Source organism: Primulina huaijiensis, chromosome 1 (genome assembly GCF_012295235.1).
Source record: "Primulina huaijiensis isolate GDHJ02 chromosome 1, ASM1229523v2, whole genome shotgun sequence".
In the NCBI taxonomy this organism is placed as follows: domain Eukaryota; kingdom Viridiplantae; phylum Streptophyta; class Magnoliopsida; order Lamiales; family Gesneriaceae; genus Primulina; species Primulina huaijiensis.
In genome coordinates this window covers 4599290-4616773 of record NC_133306.1, presented here as the reverse complement: position 1 = coordinate 4616773, position 17484 = coordinate 4599290, and the positions used below count along the sequence as shown (strand labels likewise).

Here is a 17484-nt window from a genome sequence, read left to right as displayed (position 1 = left end):
TGAAATATAAATTCATCTAAATTAAACTCACCCAAACAAGTTAATTGAATTTTTAAAAATTTCATGATCTGAAATCAGTCCATCCAAATGTCTATTTAACGAAACTGATTATAATTCTTTCAAACGATTCTAATTATCTCACTTCATTTCTTTTTGTAATAGTTTGGGTTCGAGTCCTTCCCACACCTAGATTAAGATATTAAAAAAAATTATAATTTTGAGCACACGTGCTAATAAAATGATAATAAACCCCAAGATACTTAACCAGGTTAATAATAATAATAATAATACATATGTGTATATCTATATAATTATATTATTAAATTTGAGACGGGTAGAATAATTAATTTTTGATGATATAATCGATTTTAATAATTAAATTTATTAATAAAATGTTAAAATTTTAATTTAAATCACATGTGATTAAAATTTTTGTTTCTTGCTTGTCAAGTCGAAGGTTAAATTCTTATCATATTGAGAATTTCAAAACGCTGTCGTTTGTACCTCTGCCCAGACTGCCCTTGTCCCTTGAATCCCTCTCCAGTCTGCACCACCAATTTTCTCCATTATCGTCATCTCTCCAAAGTTCGATTCCACTATTCAACCCCGAATACACAGAAAACCTCTGACTGAAGACCGAACAGGAATCGATGATTTGTATGCATTTATTATGTGGTATTTCTTTCAGATCCGTTGTTTCTTGAACCTTTCCGTGACATATGGGTTACCCCCTCGCTTTCTTACGCGTATGTATTCCGTTGTTTAACAGTTGATACTGCGTGTGTGTTGAAATTTTAGTTTTTTGTTTTTCTGGGTTGTGGAATATGGGGTCGATTCGGCTAGATCTGGTCGGAAAGATTCATCCAGAACCGATCGATCAATTCGACCGGCTTCCGGACTCCATCCTTCTCTTGATCTTCAACAAAATCGGGGATGTCAAAGCTTTGGGCCGATGCTGCGCTGTTTTGAAGCGATTTCATTCTATCGTTCCTCAAGTTGACAGCATAATCGTCCGCGTGGATTGCGTCATCTCCGACGATGATCCCTCCGCCTCCATAACCTCCGTGGACAAGTCCCGCCACCCAGTTTCCTCCTTTTTCCGCCTGTTCTTGGGAATCTTCAAGCCGTTGCAATCGCTTACTCAGCTCATGACTCCTTCCACTCGTCGCATTCCTTCGATTTCCCAAGACTCTGATTGCGAAAATGAGAGGAACAATGTCACCCATCATTCACCTACTCAAGTCTTGAAGAATTTTAATGAGATCAAGCTCCTTAGGATTGAACTTCCTAGTGGGGAGTTGGGGATTGATGAAGGTGTTTTGCTCAAGTGGAAAGCTAATTTCGGGTCTACCCTCGATAATTGTGTTATTCTTGGAGCTTCGAGCGTCATTACTAATCTGAATAGGGCCGGTGATTGTTTGGCTTCTTGTGATGTCAATACTGACTGTGGCCATGGGGTGGAGAATGACAATGGGAGCATACCGGACTCCTTTTACACGAACGGGGGATTGAAATTACGCGTTGTGTGGACTATTAGCTCATTGATTGCTGCCTCGGCGAGGCATTACCTACTTCAGCCGATAATAGCCGAACATAAGACGCTAGAATGTTTGATGCTTATGGATTCTGATGGGCAGGGGGTATTGTCAATGGATAAAGATCAGCTGGAGGAGCTACGGGTAAAGCCTTTGTCTGCATCTTCGGCATCAAAGAGGACTCTTGTTCCAGCTCTGGATATGCGTTTATGGTACTCTCCACATTTGGAGTTGCCGAATGGGATGGTCCTAAAAGGAGCGACCTTGGTTGCTATTAAGCCTATTGAGCAGTCGAAGAGAGAAGCTGTGGGTTTGGATGTGAATTGGGTCGCAACGGCGTTTGAGGAGCCTTTTGGAACTGCTGCGAGAATGTTGGTGAAGAGGAGGACTTATTGTCTGGAAATGAACTCATTCTGAGTTGGTGTTGGGTAAAAAATTAGCTTATGGATTTTTGAGGTAATTTTTGTTTCTTCTCTAGATCATTGCCTTAGTGCGTTTGTAAGTATTATTCTTGTTTACAGTAAATACTAGTAAAACCATGTTTGGTTGAAATCATTTGGTTTGAATAATTATTGTTTTGTTTATTAATAATTCAAACAGATTGAAAGCTGGATAGGTATTGAATAAGAAGTTATAATGTTTTAGTAAATTTGAGAAATAACATTCAAAAAAATCAAATTTAAGCTGCAAAACCTGACAGGGTGTTCGTTTTGCTTCGATTTCACCTTTATTTTCTAATTACCTTTTTGTTATAAAATTTGGTAGCGTGGAATGAAGCCCGTATCTGCTTGCAGGGGATTGTTTCAGCAGTGTGGTGATTTATCCTCAACTGTATTTTTTGTGTAAAATTGAACACACACACCCCCCCCCCCCCCCAAACCACATATGATTAATCCCCCGTTTGAAATTCGGAGCCACCCACCCCTACCCATCGGGACTTGGGATCTTTTTTTTGTGTTATGTTTGTCCTGACACTCTTGTTCACGAACAAGTGATGTTCATTATGTTGTCCGACCTTTTTTTGTGCTTGCTGTACTCCTTGATGCTGAGTGATGCACGTATCTGCTCCTTTAGAGTTGGTATGTCTATTGAGATTATGTTGTAGCAGTAAATTTATTCGTTTTCTACGGAAGATACGGTTTTTGTATCCTAAGGATTGAATAGTCCAGAAGCAGAAGACTCGGTTTTGTTTTGAACAAACCTTATTACTGGTTGCAGGATTATGTCTCGTAAGCTGTCCAGCTTCTACAGTCGAACAATGGATGATATGCAGCGGCTTTGATCTCGAACTCAAGCACATGGTTTTAAGAGTGGAGACGTATTGTTATTGTAATATGGCGTAAGAGTCGCGCTCCTTGGAATTTTCTGTCGCCTTAGTTTTCTATATGTGAATATTATATGGTTATAAAGATTATATGCTTTTTATGACGAGGTACCCTGTGGATTGTATTCTGAATCCGGCTGCGGAATCATGTAAAACTGATTTACTGCCACAATAAGAATGTAAAATATCCGACCAGTGAAATTTGCATCTTCGCCTATTATCATTTGGAGTAGAATTCGTCTGTTTCACAACGTAGTTAATTGCCGGGTAATAATTTAGAAACTGGAATGTAGTTTTATTAGACTAGTTGATAGGATTAATACGTTTCTTGAGTAGCTGCATTTAATTTTAAATTCAAGTCTTCTTCTCATTTCGTTTCCATCAAAGCAACATTGATGTATATTGATGGGATATATATATATTTAAAATTATATGTACATCAATTATTGAGTTTGCTGTTTCCAGATACATCCGTCATTAGCTAGCTTCTTGTNCACACAGAGATATATATACATATATGACTTCTAACATGCCATTCATCAATAATTGACGAATGGCTCCATACCATATCAACAATTGTTTAAAACAGAGGTTGAAACAGAACTTAAGAAGGATAAGTTGAACAAGAAATGCGGTTGTCTCGAAATTCTGGGATGACCCAGAATATGTGAATTGCATGCAAAATCTCTAGAAAGTTGAGACAGCTGGAACTGGTACAATACAAACAACGCAAGGTCTGAGACGTGGGAAGGATTGATGGTGCAGCTTTTCATCCTCCCTTACCTGAAAAACAAATGCGAAAAAAGTCAGTCCTTCACTGGCCTGTTGTATTCAAAGCTTAGTAAACATATATATGGTATTTCACCTTTTACCACTGATATAATTCTTGGTATCAAAGACGGTACATCTAATCTTTTTCTCCAACACGAGACTGAACAATTTCTTCAATGACCGAGGAGTTGAAACTTTTGTTAAGATTCGAATGACATCTCAAATATGGATCATAAAAGATTCAAGAAACTATACGCAAATTGAACCATAAGCCTTCGTGTAATTTCTCGGTACTATACGAGGATTCTTGAACTGCTGTGGGAATACGGAAGTGAACAATATGTTGAAAACATTCTTATGTAAAATAGATTATTTGTAACGTATTTGACTGTTGTATCACAGGATACAGACAGTACATAATAACTACTTTCAAAAGCACAAGAATTTACTGGGCAATGAATTCTTGCAGTGTCTAAATTGCAACACATGTACTATTAATTTCATCAAACTCGCTAAATTTTATAGACCTTCATAATGATGCCGCTAGCCTTCAAAAACCAAATATGGATCTATTCCCTTAATAATTGGAAGTAAATGAAATCAGATGTGGCATGAACACAGTTCGTAGAAGAGTTCAAACCCCAAGATCTTAGTAATTCAGGTGTGGAAACTTGTATATTAACTCAACCTATAATATAGTTACGTAGCACATTATTGACACGAACTTGGTGGTAGATCTCTCGCTACCATTTGGTGTCGACGAGACTTCAACAGGAGGCTTTAAATCCAAAAAAGTGTCCAAAGCCAAAAGAACAGCCTTCAAAACATATTCATAAATCCACAATGTCATGTATAACTGAGCAAAAGAAGATATTACCATTAGATCTTGCCATATTGTTGGTGGGACCTAGTCAATAAATTTTGAGGGCTTAGTCTAGTATCATTAAATCATACTGATCCTTAATATTTTAATAGAAACTGACATGGCGAATTTATTATCCAAATATCAAAATTTCACTACTTCATTATGGAGAAACTGCATAGAAAAATCCAATCTTCAACAGTCTTTTTGTATTGAAGTTCTTGGTTAGTAGATGCCATCTTTAATTGAAAAAACTAGCTACAATAATAACTACTCAAAGGAGGGAGTGTTCACTAATTAATCTGTTAATCATTCTCTTTTAACTTTAAGCCCTTTGTCTCTTGGATTTTTTTTCCCAGAAAGAAAGGGTTCTATTCCTGAAAAGTTAAAATATAATCATGTAGCACCCTTAACTTGAACTTTTTACACCTAATATTTTCTACTCGAGTTTGTGTATAAATTTATTCAGTCAAGCTCAAAACTTAGTTATTTGAAATTTTGAATTTGAGATGGGGTTCCTTTTATACATATAAATTATGACACAAACTCATAAACTTATGTTGTGTTTAAAGATATTATTAAAAATTGATATTCAATTAAAATTATGAATATTTTTTAGCTCGAGCAGAATGCGAATTTTACCTCAAATTAAGACATTTCAATATATATATTGAAAAGAATTAGATCTATTACTGGGCGAATGGAACATAGAACCTAGAGGTATAAATATATATTTAAAAAAATATGAACTGTGTGCAGATGGCTGACAAGTAATGAACTCCAAGCATGTTTCAGATTAGTGTTGGGGCAGCTGCAGTAATAACCCTATGGAATTATCAAACTAAAAAATTAAGGTATCTTTTACACTACACCAAGTGTCACCTGCTTAAGCTTCTAACATATGCTAAAGTGCACAACTTTAACTCAAACATCAACATCTGTCCGCCATAGACATGTTAGAAACGAGGGAGCCAAACAAAGAGACAACCAGCCGATCCCAATTCACTGTTATCTATGAAATAACATTAAAAAAGGACAAATGGGAGAGCGAGATTATTATTATTTTATTCTGAAACAATAAATGGCTAGCTCCAATGGTTATCCACAGCCTTTTTATGAAATCAAGAAAAGAGAAGTGTTCATGGTACGGACGTCAAATCAATGAAGAGAAATCACAGTAAAAATAACACTTCAACTGATTGGAAAATCATCCAAGAACAAGGGATAACGTTAATGGAAAAAAAATATGAGATGAATGATGATGATAATGTGATACGAAAAACTCGGGAAAATTACCAGTTATGAAGATGTGGCATCAGTTCTTTCCTTTTCCTTTCCGGGATGAATGCCTGACGCCATTGTTAGCATTTGGATCGCCGTAGCTGAGCTGCAGACGAGCATCGAATCCAGGAAGTAACTGGTGGTGGTTCTCCACTGGCGCCGCCGTGCCGAGGAAGAAGCTAGGAGATGAAGATCCATCTAGGAGAGAAAATCTCTGGAGGTAATTGTAAGGCGACGTGGAATTGGACTGAAGGGTCCCCCCGTTGTAGGCAGCAGCAAGGCCGAATGAACTAGCAGAAGAGGAGATTGTGAAATTCAAGTTGTACTCGTTGCTGCCATTGTTGTGGTTACTGTTACTAGCTGGGACAAAGTGGTCGGGGACGAAGGAGAACTGTTGGATCTCCGACTGGTTCTCCCCCGCCACGCTAAACAGCGGCGAAGCCATGGATGCGAAGGAATTCGCAAAGTGAATTTGCCCCGGAGCAGTGCTGAAGTATTCCGAGGACCAAAGCCGAGATTTTTGAAAGAAATTGGACTCGTTGGAATTTTCTTGAACTGACCTATTGGGGCTGGTGGGGTTGTTACCATTCATCCCTGCGCTCAAGAGCTCGGTGAAAGAAGTGGTGTGTGAAAGAGGGTTTAGAGAAGCCATTTGAGAGTCCTTCTCCTTCCCCGCGACTCTCTCCTTTGCGCGCTCCCTGGCTTTGATCCGGCTTTCAGATCTGGAGAGTGAAAGACCGGAGCTTTTGCTCGTCTCCGAAGTGCTACTACAGGCGGAGGATTTTGTCATTTGCTGGTGATGATGGTATTTGGTATCCCCGCCACCGCCGCCGTCCATCTCTACTTCGACTGAATCTAGACCGAGTTGATCGCTTCCGCCATTACTAGACCTTTTCTCATCACTTAGTTGCTTAGGGGTGTCCGGGAAAAGAGAATTCATCGGCGGTAGCTCGGCGATGGAGCTTGCAGCCGCTTTCAGCAGCCACTCCACCGCCTTGCTCGGCTGATCATAACCTAAACGGTCCTGCAAATCATAGAACTGAATAGCAGTGTTCACAGATAGCCGTACACGCCTGTCTCTTAGCCCCTTGGAGGTCAGCACTTTGCTGTGTCGATCTTTCCCCCCAGAAGCTCGCGAAACCCTAACAATCCTAGAAGAAGCCCAGCCGTAAAACCCACCTGCGCCACCGCCAAGATCCACGCCTCCAACACTTCCGCCGCCGTTAGAACCACCAACCCTTTTACTCTTTCCATCTTTTTCATCCCCATACTGGTCATCCATTTTCTTACCGTAGACTAATTTTGCTGAGGCCAGCCTTCCATCGCCATTGCTGATTCTTGGAAACTTACGCTGAATCTCATCCAAATCCATCCCACCAATTTCATGCCTTTTTTCTCCAAACCCCTTTCAGCTCCCCCTCTCACCTTACCTACTTTCAGATAAAGTAAGAGAAAAAGATCCAAAATTTAAACGAAATCTGAACTTCTTGGATTAGGGTTATTACTCACTCACGGAGAGAGAAGACAGCACAACTGGGTGGTGGTTTCCGAGGGAGACAGTCCCACCAGCTCCCTTTGCATTGATGATTATTACACCAAGTACTTTAGCTTTTGTAATGACATATACATACAACAGATTTAAACAGAAAAAGCCGTATTTCTGCTGTACGATACATCACGTTCGGTAACAGAGAAAGGTCAGAAAATGGCGAAGCTTTCGTTTAAAGCTTTTTATGGTTCAAAAGCAAAAACCAATCACTGTAAACATACTCAGAATCAATATCCCCTCAGCTCCTCTTTAAAAAATCCAAGAAAAGCAACAACAAAAAAAAGCCCCATGAATCCAGCCAAACCCCAGAAAAGGAAACAGAATCAGATGCCAATTCGTGAGAGAAAAGAAAAGAAAAGGATATCCAAAAGGATGGAAAAAAACGTAATTTTCTTGTAATAAACTACAACACCATAACCTAAGTTTTTAGCTTTGAAATTAACAAGATTTAGGCCTCTGTTCAGACAGATGGAAAGAGACAGGTACTAGAGAGATGGAAGGAGGGAAGGGAGCTGTGAGCAATTAAAGCTTGGCTCTGAAAGTCTGAAACTTTAATTTTGCAGTCATTATTGTTTGCTATTATGCTGGAAAAAATTTAAAGGCCAAGCATACATAAAACAAATACATATAAGATAAAATTTATAATATTATATTTAATTAAATTCAAAGATAATAAAGATATATATGTGTGTGTGTGGACCTTTTGGTCGGAGAAATGCCAATGTAACGACGAGGAATAATACAAAACCAGAACAGTCGGATCTGTGGCAGTTTCAGACACCTCTTTATCTACAACTTCATAAATTCAACATTACAAAGATTAATTTTTTTATAAAAAAAACATTATAAGGATTCATCACTAATTTTATTTCGGTTATCTATGAAATAGTATTACTTTTTATGCTAAGAGTATTACTTTTTATTGTGAATATCGGTAAGGTTGACCCGTCTTACAGATAAATATTCGTGAGACCGTCTCACAAGAGAGCTACTCCATTTTTTATTTTTGAACCAAGAAGATATTTTTGTTTTTTCTCTACAAAACATCATTTGGTTTCGTTCAGATGAGATAAAAGATGTTGAATCGTATCATTCGCATTAATCGAACTCGGGAAAATACAACATCANGCAAAACATCATTTGGTTTCGTTCAGATGAGATAAAGAATAATGAGATAAAAGATGTTGAATCGTATCATTCGCATTAATCGAACTCGGGAAAATACAACATCAACGTTTTCATTTCCACAGTTATAATATTGGATTGCAAGGCTACTCGATCAAAATATAAATTGAATTGCAAAATCTTATGTACTTAATATTTATTATTATTATCTTCACCACATTCTTAGCATGCTAAAGAAAAATATTTTTCGCATGGAGAAATTTTCTTTTCGTAAGTGATTCAAAATCGGCACATTCGGGCTTCTCTAACTCTATTATTATGTTGGATCACTACTTTATCTGAAAACTAACACCATTAGACATTTAATATTCATCGTAGTTTAATATTTTTGAAATATGTAAAGCTTCCCCCAAAGTTATACAAAAAACAAAAGGGGTCTTATTTTATTTCTCCACCACCACATGTCAAGTTGTGAATTTTTTCCGTATTATATATACTACAAAAACAAATACAAAAAAATCTTGTCGGATCATCTCCAATGTCAATTTTGTGATACGGATCTCAGCAAAGACTGAGCCCGTCCCGAAATTTTTAATTTCATTGATTAGAGATCTAAAATTGATGATATTTTTTATCTTCCTTTTAAATATTTGTTTTTGTCTCCCTGAAATGTGTTTTGCCCCACAACTTTCATTTTCTCATTTCGTCTATGGATCTTCAGACATCAGACCTGACTCAATCCATGAAAAAGTATCAATTTTCATGTCAAAAATATTATTTTCATGATAGTTATGGATCAGACCAACACATCTCATTAATAAAAATCAATGAAATTCTCTCACAATACACCATCTCATAAAAAAAATTAAAAATTATCCATGATCCTGATGTAACATGAAATAAAATAAGATTTTCCGTACGATGTGCCTCACTGCTTCGGCCAACATAAATAAATAAGTTAAATGATAGAATTGCATTAGAGAAGGCTTATTGGTGACAACTATGTGTTGTTTTTTAAAAATTAAAACAATAAGAATAAATTGTTAGGGTTGTACTACATACATTGTATAGTATCAGAGTAACTTTATGTTGAACTATGAATTTAAAATTCTTTGATTTATATATTTGAATGGAAAAAATTGAAGTGATTTTTGAATACATTTTATATCAAATTACGTAATTTTAGTAGTAATTATAGTGAATTTCAAATACATTCAAAATTAAATTCCTTCAAAATCAAACACATTTTAAGAACTCGCAACTATATTTTATGGAAATTAAAAACAAATTTTTTTTTGTGGTAATTTTAAGGAGGAAAAATTGTGTCTAATTGAGTCTTGAATCAATTACTCATTTTTATTATGTGTCAACACAATTATTCACTTAAACAAGAAATATCATCATCTTAAACTCCTGGAATACCGACCGCTTGCCGTTACTACCAAAACTTGGACCATCTTTACGCCATGAATTCGCGGTCTTTCTATCTCTTGTTCGCACATAAACTCGATACCTACAACCACCTCCATCGTCGCTTTCTTGAAAATGTCATTGAGCTATCGAAGGCTCAAACATAACTTTTGATAAAATTCAGTATATCTACAATCGGATGTAAGAGCATAAATAATACTAAAAAAACTGAATACATGATTTTTTTTTTCAGAATTTTGATCAAAATTTCAGTATGTCCTAAAAAATTTAAAAATCTTTGCAACGTGAATAGAGAGCGTTGCACTTGCCGGTAAAAAGGAAGCCAAAGTGTAAACAATTCGTAAATCCCACCAAATAATAAATTATTAACTATTAGGATCTTATGGACGTACTGTCATCACCACTATTGCAGAGTCCATATAATAATATAACAAAACAAATTGTGACAAGTACCTTACATTGTATAATATATAAATAGTAAAAAAAGCAAAAGATGAGAAAAAGCTGTCGAAAGCCGAAAGGGCACTAATCTAGCGACAGACAAGCATGAACGAGAGACCAATAAAACAGTGCTCTTAAAATATGCAAACAGTAACTATCATGGGACTAGAGACTAAACTCGTATTCATGCACCACTACTAATCAGAGATCGTAACTTATGCACCATTATTAGTCATGGGCAGTAGGTTTATAATTTAGTTTGCAATGCATTGAAATATAAAAAACAATTCTCAAAACTATTGTCACAAATATATTGGGTTTTTAAATGGTTGTTTATCCATCTTACCATGAATATTTGACAAAAATGCAAAAACATTGAAATGTTTTCACTGAATGGAGCCGATAAATTGCGTTTGGATCATATAGAAGAACTACTACCATGAGATATATTTCACCCCAAGCACCTTGTACAAAACATTCTAATGCAAAGAAGAGATTTGTGCAAGAATATTTAAAAAAAAAGACGATAATATCCATAAGCAATCTCAGAGACACTGAAAGAATGTTAAATACAACATAAATTCAAATCCTAAGACAGTGTCAGCTAGATTAGTAGGTAGAGAGAGCTCAAAAATTACGCTAACAATGATTCTTAGCGCTAACAATGATTCTTTTTTCAGGCGTTTGGGAGATCTTGATACATCTTTCCGTGAATTGTCTGGAGCTTTAAGTTCTGTAAAAGGCTGCAAATAATCCAAAGAGGGAATGTACTTCGTCAATATGTATAATTGTCATGATAGAAAACACATATTGAAATAATGGTGCAGTTCACATATAAAATGCAAGATTTGTATGTAGAGATGAGGCACAAAGACTAGGTCGATGATTCGCATCAGTAATGATTGTGTTCAGGTTCATAGGTGGAAAAAAATATTTCAGGTCACAGAAATGGGGACCTGTGTATTTTTGCTCAGCCCACCAAGTCTGAATCATAAAGATCCATATTGACTGGTAGAATTCTAGAGATGTTTATTTACCAATATAGCAAATCAAACTCGTATCAAATGGCTACTTCACCACGACATCTAGTATTCAAGCATTTAGTGAATTTGCAAAAGAAAAAGAACAAGAGCTCGAAATGACTTTTGCCTACAACACCAAGTCCACAACCATACGACCTAGTCAATGATAAAAGAGGGCAAATAAAAAAATGATGGCAAAACTTTGGCTACAACAAACCATCACCAAAGATGCTAAGGATATGCACCTCATCTAGTTTTTGCTGAAGTTCCAGAAGTTCTTGGCAAAATGTGAGGCACTCTGCGTGATATAAAGCTGCTACGTCTTTAATCAAGGCCTTCCGTCAAATAATACCGATCACTTCATGAAGCAGAACCAAAATACAGTTTCAGTCACGAAGCATTTTAAACATAAGTACATGACCAGAATTTTGGTAGAATAACACATTGTCTTATTTGGAACCATCATGAATTAGCCTATATGTATACAAACTCATGATAATCTCCAGCATTTGCTTATTTACAAATAAAAAATTGAAATTTTCATCGTACCAAACCTCCTATCATATAAAGAACTATTTTTGAATTGAAGGTACTAAATTTAATCAGACACTGGTCTATGTTTTTAATCCTTCAATTCATCGAGAACGCACACAAACTGTTAGTTAGAAAACTCCCCATCACATAAATTAACAGAATCATAAAACAATAATTGAATTTTAACATAGCGAAGCACAGACTGTTAGTTAGAAAAGTTATATACAAACTTTATAATTTGTTTCGGTTGAGAGTTCATCGTCAGTCCCCTCCGACCCTGTTCGAAAACGGGGATAAACGAACTATCCATCCCACACCAGCTATCAAAGCCAAGGGAAATCACATATTCATTAACAAAAACTACCCAAACTACTGGACAAAAAGGATAGCTTATTTAGGACGGAGATCAAGAATCTTGGGCACAAGAATACACACACACACACTCTCTCACAAAACACAAAAACTGACACTGCATAACAAAGGGAATCGGATCATAACCCAAGAGTTCAAGAAGATCACAAACAAAACAAAAACATAGTAGAGATAGGGACAGTTACTCCGACTAGCATCGAAATGGGATGTCAGCTGCGAAGGGACGTCGTCAAGCGACGATGATGACTGATGATGGGGGTAATCGCGCGCTGTAGACGGCGGCGGGAGAGGTGGAAGGGGCGGAGGCGGAAGAGAAAAGGGCTGTTGGATTTGGAGCTCTCGTCCCATTCGGGGCGGCGTCAGTGCTTGGATACCGGAATTCTCGAAATACAAGTGGTGAAATTACTTCGCTGTCTTTTTTTTTTTTTTTTGTAAATTTTAATTTGAAAATTCTGAACTAATTTTGTATATAGAAATTTTACTAAATATTATGAATAAATCAATTAATTAGGTAAAATTAAACCATTTATTAACGTAATTATTTATTTGATTACAAAAATTATTTTAAAAAACAATTATTTGAGTATTTTTAAAATATAATTTTTATTTTTTTAATTTCTAATTTTATTTAAAAATAAAAATAAAATTATTTTTTTAATTATCTAAACTTTTCTGCTATTTTTAATAAAAATTGGATTAAAAATACGGGAAATTGGCCTCAGTCCCCAGCCATCGATTTTTTTTGTGTTCAGTCCCTGTGTACTTTTTTAGTACCACATTTCCACATGAAGTGTACCACATTTCTACATGAAGTGTACCACATTTTGTATGACATAATACCACAATTTTATGGGTAGGGAGTGAACCCAAAGAAATATTTTGATAGGGGATTTTTCACCAACTTCCCCTTAAAAATAAAATATTTTTTTAATTATTAAATCGTTTCTGCTATTTTTAATAAAAAAACATTTTAAAAAATTGAATTTTACAAAACTTCTATATTCAAAGTCAATGTACTCTGCTTTTTAATTTGATTTATATATCTTAATTGTCGTAAAAGTGTATATAATTATTAAATAGATATCCTTAATTTCTAGAAAATAAATATTTGATTATTTTATTATTTTAATGACAATACTCAAAGTTGGGTTGGTCAAATCAGTGTGGTCCCCTCCGGCAGTTACCTCGCCGATCGATCCATTTCTTGTTGGGTTTTTTTTTAAAACTAAGGTATTTTTTAAAAAAAATTTCAAAACTAATTGCAAAAAAAAAATTTTTTCACTTTTACGGCAATCCGTGCTTCGTAAGCGCGGACCATGCTAGGTGGAGCGTCCGCGCTTCCGTTCTTCGTATAAGCGGACGCTCCACGTGTGAGCTTCCTCACCTTACCCCTCCTCCTCTCCTTCCTCCACCTTATCCATACTCATCTCTTTCTTCTTGTTAAGCCATCCATTTTTTCCTTCTGTGCTTGCAAGTTTCTCCGTCCGTCTTGAAAATTTTTCGACTTCGCTGATTACTATATAGTGAATTTATAACATCGACATCGTATTTCAGAATGACAGAGAATCGAGTTATCGAAGATCCAAGTGTCCTCTATTTACAAGAGACACATATGTCATCAACAATTTCTTCCTTAAATGTTGATGATATTATCAAAGTGAATAGGTCAAACTATTTGATTTGGAAGTTATACACTGATAATTATATACACAATCGTGTGCTTACAGTTTTGCATAATATGGGTTTATATGGAGTTTTAGAATGTGGCTCTCAAGTTTTTGATAATCATTTGATTACTGCTCTTGTTGAACGTTGGCGACGAGAAACACACACGTTTCATTTTCCATGTGGTGAAGCAACCGTCACGTTACAAGATGTTTCAATAATTTGGGGCTTAAAATTGATGGTGAAGCGGTAACTGGAGTAGATTTGTCACATAAAATGGAAGAATGGCAACACATCTGTTTGGATTTGTTGGGATTTTTGCCATTTGCAAAACATTTGAAAGGTAGTCATCTGTCTATAACTGCACTGTACGATCATTGTATGTCTAACCTTGTTACTGATGATACTTCAGAAGTAGATGTTGTTAAATATACACGTTGTGTAGCGTTAATGATTATTGGAGGAATAATGCTCTCTGACTATCAAGGAGGGTCTGCTAGACTAATATTTTTGCAACTGCTACGAGATATTGATAACGTGAAGTCTTATAGTTGGGGTAGTGCAGTATTAGCATTTCTATACCGTGAGTTGTGTAACGCATCACGTATAGAGAAGACAACAATGGCTGGACCTTTGTATATCCTGCAGGTATCGTTAATGTATTTTGATTATTTAGCACAATTTCTTTGGTAGGTGCGTTGAACTATGTTTATTATTTTAAGCAGATATGGGCATGGAGCAGGATTAAATGTGTTAACCCCGACCGAGGTGGGTTAACATTAGGTGTACCTCCCGTTGATCCGGATGCTTTTATTCCAGTTTCTCCGTATGGTGCGCGGTAATATTTAAAAATTAATGTGGTAATATCATATATATCTTGTATAAATTTTTTATATCTATTTTTTTTTTCAAGTTGTAGGTGGAAAGTTGAATTTAGTTACACACATTCGTCAACACATTCTGTAAGAATTATAAGGGATTCTATAGATCGTATGAATAATAACGAGGTATTATTTAATTTTAATATTTGAAAGTGCTTAAATGAAGATGATTTTGTTTTGAGTTGATGATTTTGTAATTTGAACATTTTTATTTTTTACAGTTTAATTGGGTCGTTTATCAGAAGAATGACATAGATGTGAAGACGATTATCGATTCATACGACAACAAAATTTGGCGATGTGTTTGTCCTCTTATATGCTTTGACATTGTGGAGATGCACCGTCCTAATCGGGTGATGCGACAATTTAGAAGACGACAATCAATTCCAGGATCTGCCGTCGACAATGATGATATGCATAATATCACCAGAATAGGACATCGAAACACAGATTGGAGAGATTATCACAGAAATTCAATTGAGTTGTGGAATAACATGATGAGATATGTTGCTAAAAGGGTGCGACACGGGCGATCGATGCAAACGGACGAAAACTACTTCCAATGGTTTAATCGAATAACTGTGCGCACCATATCACCTGTTGTTTCTGTCGTTGGTTTTCAACCATATCCGTACAATTATTTTGTTGGACAACATAATGTTCAACAAAATTTTAGTACGCCATCTCCATTTTCACATCAGTCATCACTCGGGCGGGGAGGTGACATGGTTACGCAACCAACTGGTTATGCAGGAACCTCTACTCGTATTCCGTCAACCGAATTGAATTTTGCAGGAACCTCAACCACGCAACTTGGTTTTCTCAGTGATTCAGGGTTTAGGGACTTTCGTTCGTTTGGTCAGCCGGATTTTCAAACTCCGTATTGGTCAAACACACAAAGTTTTACGAATATGCTTAATGTAGATCCTCAGCATCTTGTTCATGACACTCGACCACAGAGGAATTTCATTTCACCTATCACTTTTCCAGGTTACTCAAATGAGGAAAATCCTGAACATGTAGGATTGCGTAGAGAGACGAGAAGACGCAATCCACCTGATTGTGGGACCGGGAGCCATTTGTATCATTATAATTATGACGATGATTTTTCGATTTAATTGTAACTGTATGAATGCATTTATTGTATTCTTTGCATTTTTTCAGCGTACAAATAGTATCAATTATACAATATATTGATAATAAGGTTAAGATAAGCGAAATATCATATGAAATAAATCATAAGTGCCGACTAAAAAAAAGAAACACAATTAAACAAACATGTCCACAATAAATTTTTAACATATACACGTCCGAACACAATAGAGTACACTACCGACAGATAAGAAGAAAACAAACATAGTTGACGTCTATGTTGCTTGATCACGGCTCATCCTCCTCATTCTCTGGCGGTGGCACTCCCGATGCATCCCCTTGTTGTTGATAGTCATATTGAAAATGGAACGGAGGAATGAACGACGGTGGTGGAGGGATGGTCCATAGATCAACACCCTTTGGATTAGCATTGTCTGCATCAAGTACTCGACATAGGCGAAATGTTCATTGTGGTTCAAGTTAACTTGCTCCTGATGAGCCATGAAGGCAAGAGTTTCATCTACTTTGTCGTTTTGGGACCGCCTACGGGGCTGTGGTCGACGCGGGGCGGCGGTGCTCAATCCACCTATATCTCCCTCATGATCGGGGAAGTCTAACTGTCGTTTCGTGTACTTCCGTTGAAAGTCATCTGCACAAATGGGCTTCATTGGTTGCAGCCACTCCTCATCATCACGAAACACAACACCTGACATCGCACACAACTCTGATATGATCGTGGGAAAGAAAAGACCGATATGTCTATTATGCACGCTTATCATGATTTGAGAATTGATGAGCTTTCCCACATTGATGTTGTAACCTTCATCTAACGCATATAGCACCACGGCCCGCTCTTTATGTACTTCACTCTTGTGCGAGACCGGCATCATTCTCCTAGCCAGAAACAAATACCAAAGGGCAATATCTGCCGTCAAATATTTCTCATCAAAACAACTGGGTGACCCTCCTACTTGTTTCCAGATCGCCCCAGGATGACACAGTTTTTCGATTATCAAAGCGTAATTCGGGGCAGCAACCAAACCCTGGAAGGCAGAATCATCGACCTCGGGCGTTTCTAATAATGCGTTGATAGTACCCGAATCAAACGACACAAGTCTACCCCGAACAAAGGCCTTCGCATCCGTCCTCTCCCCCGCATTTGCATAAAATTCTCGCACCACCGATACCACCGCCGCGTTAGGTTGAGCACCAAATTTTTCCCATCCCCGTCTATCCAACCCCACAAGAGGTCCTACGAAACGATCCTCTCTTTGCCTACGAAATCCCGCTCAGTAATCGGGTTTCTATGAATTTTTGCATGTTCATACCGAGCTCTAGCCGTTTCATTGACAAATCTATTTCTATCGTACGAAGAAGAGGAAGAAGTAGGATTACCTTTCGACTTCTTAGGAGCCATTGTGATAAGAACTGCAGTTGGTGAGTTGTATTGAAGTAGATAACCGGAGAATTTTTGAAAAGGGAATTTTTGGTTATGGATTTGAGAAAAAAGAGAGAGGGGAAAATTTGGGAGTGATGCAATTAGGGGAGGGGAGCGGATAAGGGGAGGGGAATGAGGGGAAATCCGCTCCCACTCGAGCG

General features: G+C 36.9%; 2 protein-coding genes and 1 long non-coding RNA gene across 5 annotated transcripts; 1 reads left to right on the top strand and 2 right to left on the bottom strand.

The window, feature by feature from the left end:
• The first annotated feature begins 478 nt into the window (after positions 1–478).
• LOC140978955 (F-box protein At4g18380-like) lies at positions 479–3054 on the top strand. Its single transcript, XM_073444230.1, has 2 exons — positions 479–1991; positions 2754–3054. The coding sequence occupies exon 1, from the start codon at positions 825–827 to the stop codon at positions 1950–1952; it is 1128 nt and encodes a 375-aa protein (XP_073300331.1). The 5' UTR covers positions 479–824; the 3' UTR covers positions 1953–1991; positions 2754–3054.
• Positions 3055–3394: 340 nt separating this feature from the next.
• LOC140978944 (transcription factor TCP2-like) lies at positions 3395–7837 on the bottom strand. 3 transcript variants are annotated; one of them, XM_073444198.1, is made up of 2 exons: positions 5789–7833; positions 3395–3642 (listed from the first exon to the last, which is right to left on the bottom strand). In XM_073444198.1, the coding sequence occupies exon 1, from the start codon at positions 7143–7145 to the stop codon at positions 5808–5810; it is 1338 nt and encodes a 445-aa protein (XP_073300299.1). In that variant the 5' UTR covers positions 7146–7833; the 3' UTR covers positions 3395–3642; positions 5789–5807. The 3 variants fall into 3 exon arrangements, with proteins under 3 accessions (XP_073300299.1, XP_073300307.1, XP_073300318.1); XM_073444206.1 differs by lacking the exon at positions 3395–3642 and adding an exon at positions 3673–3945 and having other exon boundaries at positions 5789–7837; XM_073444217.1 differs by lacking the exon at positions 3395–3642 and adding an exon at positions 4462–4486 and having other exon boundaries at positions 5789–7837.
• Positions 7838–10835: 2998 nt separating this feature from the next.
• On the bottom strand, positions 10836–12671 carry LOC140984859 (uncharacterized). The gene is made up of 3 exons (XR_012176665.1): positions 12433–12671; positions 11587–11699; positions 10836–11062 (listed from the first exon to the last, which is right to left on the bottom strand). It is a non-coding gene; the product is annotated as an uncharacterized lncRNA (long non-coding RNA).
• Between the last annotated feature and the right edge of the window lie 4813 nt (positions 12672–17484).